This window comes from Trypanosoma rangeli (genome assembly GCF_003719475.1).
Source record: "Trypanosoma rangeli strain AM80 chromosome Unknown Tra_15.4_contig_00076, whole genome shotgun sequence".
Taxonomy (NCBI): domain Eukaryota; phylum Euglenozoa; class Kinetoplastea; order Trypanosomatida; family Trypanosomatidae; genus Trypanosoma; species Trypanosoma rangeli.
In genome coordinates, this window is record NW_021705820.1 from 42367 (window position 1) to 44939 (window position 2573).

The 2573-nt window shown below is 44.9% G+C and overlaps 1 protein-coding gene across 1 annotated transcript, besides 5 other annotated features; it reads right to left on the reverse strand.

Annotated features, from left to right (window-relative positions):
* The first annotated feature begins 43 nt into the window (after positions 1 to 43).
* Positions 44 to 67: a microsatellite.
* Positions 68 to 98: 31 nt separating this feature from the next.
* TraAM80_03080 (putative membrane transporter protein) lies at positions 99 to 1637 on the reverse strand (the record flags this gene model as incomplete). The annotated part of the gene is made up of 1 exon (XM_029380060.1): positions 99 to 1637. The coding sequence occupies one exon, from the start codon at positions 1635 to 1637 to the stop codon at positions 99 to 101; it is 1539 nt and encodes a 512-aa protein (XP_029240114.1).
* A 165-nt stretch (positions 1638 to 1802) lies between these two features.
* Positions 1803 to 1840: a microsatellite.
* A 54-nt stretch (positions 1841 to 1894) lies between these two features.
* Positions 1895 to 1917: a microsatellite.
* A 491-nt stretch (positions 1918 to 2408) lies between these two features.
* Positions 2409 to 2459: a microsatellite.
* A 55-nt stretch (positions 2460 to 2514) lies between these two features.
* Positions 2515 to 2573: a microsatellite.

Consider the following 2573-nt stretch of genomic DNA (forward strand, 5'->3'; position numbering starts at 1 on the left):
GGTCATGTTTTTCCTCTTTCTTTCCTGTTATTGCCTGTTCATTCCCACCCCCCCCACCCCCACCCCCACGTTTTTTTTTTCCTTTTTCCTTTTATTCTTTACTCATTGGCCGTGCCCGGCACAGTGCACTGCACGGCGCCCTCCCTTGACTCTACCACTACTTCCGTCGTCTCCACGACATCTGCCCCCTCTTCCATCACGACGTTCGGCTCCTCCTCATGTGCTTTCAAGTTCGACCAATCAATGTGCCAGTATAGAAGATAGACGTAGGACGGGCACCCCAACACCACCACGCCAAAGAAAGGGCCAATCCACAGTGACTCCACGCCAAACTTGAGATAGAAAAAGAGGTAAAACGCAACCGGCGCACCCACAAGACAGAGCGCGGAACCTATAATAATGGCACCAATCTTTTGTAGTCCACACCCACGCAGAATCCCCATGACTGTACTTTGAAAGGTATCAAAGAGATGATACGGCAGGACGTAACGCAGCAGACGGCGATACACCACAACCACCTTTTCCTCAGATGTGAAAAGAAAAGGAATGCGATCCTCCAATAGCCAACAGAGCGCAACATCAATTACCGCAATAACAGCCACGATCACAATGGCCACATTGGCAATACGCTTTCCGAGCAATGGTTTACCCTCACCAATGGCGTTGCCAATGAGTACGCAGACAAGAATCATTACCCCAGAAGCAATACTCCAACAGACGCCAAACACCTGCATTGTGATGGAAAACGCCGCCAATTCATGGGGCTCTGCAAACCCTGCACAAACGGAAATCACCTCCAGTATAACCCACTCACTCATCATCATTGCCATTGATGGAATGGCTAATTTCAGAAGAGCCTTAATGTTTTTGATTGCTTTCCGGTCCCAACCGCCCCAGGTTTTCTTGTATAGTCCGGTCCAATAAGCATGCGCAATTAACGATGCGTCAACAAAAGTAAACAACAATAACCAGGCCACAGGTGAGCCATCAAAACCAAGCCAATGAATTAGCAATATTTGAAAAATTGGGTTAAATAAAGATGCGACAAGCATCACAATTGAAAGGGGACGCGTCTCATGTTGGCATGCGTAATAACGGCCAAGGACCTGAAAAATCTGTGTACTTGGGATACCAAAAACTGCGATGCGGCAGAAACGTCCAGTATAATACACAACCTGCTCACTTTGCCCAATATACTCCAGAAACTTATCAATGTATATTAAAATTGCACCAATAGGAATACTAATAAAAGCCAAAATAATAATCATACGCTGAACATAGGTGCCATACATATGCATTGTACCTGACCCTCCACGGGACTTATAAAGACCGTACGTGTGAGACAGTACTGTCTCAAGAGCCCCACAGGAACCAGCCGCAAATGCAAATGCTGTCGCATTAATAAGGCCAAGTGCCAATGAGGCCCCTCCAAGTTCATTCACCCCTAATTTCCTCCCTACTACAGCAAGGATGACGGTAATGATAGAAAACTGTGCGAGTGTGGCCAGAGTAAGAGGGACACCCGTCACAACAAACTTTTTCACGATTTCCAATGTGGATATATCCTCCGGAATGTGCTCTTCCTCTAATGCTGCCACAGGCGCAGTGGTAAAGGAGTCATTCGCCCGGGGATGCATATTGGTTGCCATTTTTTAGGATCTTTAAAACGGCAAACCAAATACCCACGCAGGGAAATACTCAAATGTCCAACCACACAAAACGTGCCCGGGAGGACCACCACACTCCGCCTGCCCCTTGTCGTCAGTTTACTTTCCTCGTGTTGTTCTTTTCTTCGCCCACAAAAATAAATAAATAAATATAAATAAATAAATACCATAAAGTGGAGTGGTAAACGAGAGAGACGAAGTAAACGCACAATAAAGGTACATCTATGCACACACACACACATACATACACGGACCTTAAAAAAAAAAAACAATATTATTATTATTTATTATCTCTTTCTTCCCCCCGCTGCTCTACAGCACCTGCATCCTGTATCCGCACAACAACAAGCACGTCGCCCGTTTTCTCCCCTTTTCTCCTCGCTGCTTGCCCTCACCGCCGCGTCCTGCCTCGTAGCAGACACGCATGCACCCGAATGAGGGGAGCCGGCAGTTGCTTCCTTTCCTCCACATAGCACAAGTTGCAGGAAGGCATCCGCCCCTTTCATCGTCGGTGTGTGATGTCCACAAAACCTCAACGGTAAAAGTCGGCTTCTCAACGCGCAGGCGACGACACTGCAGTAAGAAAAAAGTAATGCACCAAACCACTATTACAAAAGAGCATAAAACAATTCATACAACGTACATAACAGGGTACAACGACAATGCAGAAAGGAACGCGTGTAATCAAATATGCAAATAAATAAGATGCAAAAACTGAAACCACCAGGGCAAACGAATTACCAACGAAAAACACACCAAAACAACAACAACAGCAAATAAACAAAACAAAAAAATGCATCGAGACAGCAATATCGAGAAGCAAAAAACTTTTGATATACGACGTTACAAAAAAAAAAAAAAAAAAAAAAAAAAAAAGAAAAAGACAACAATAAGAAAAACAAATAA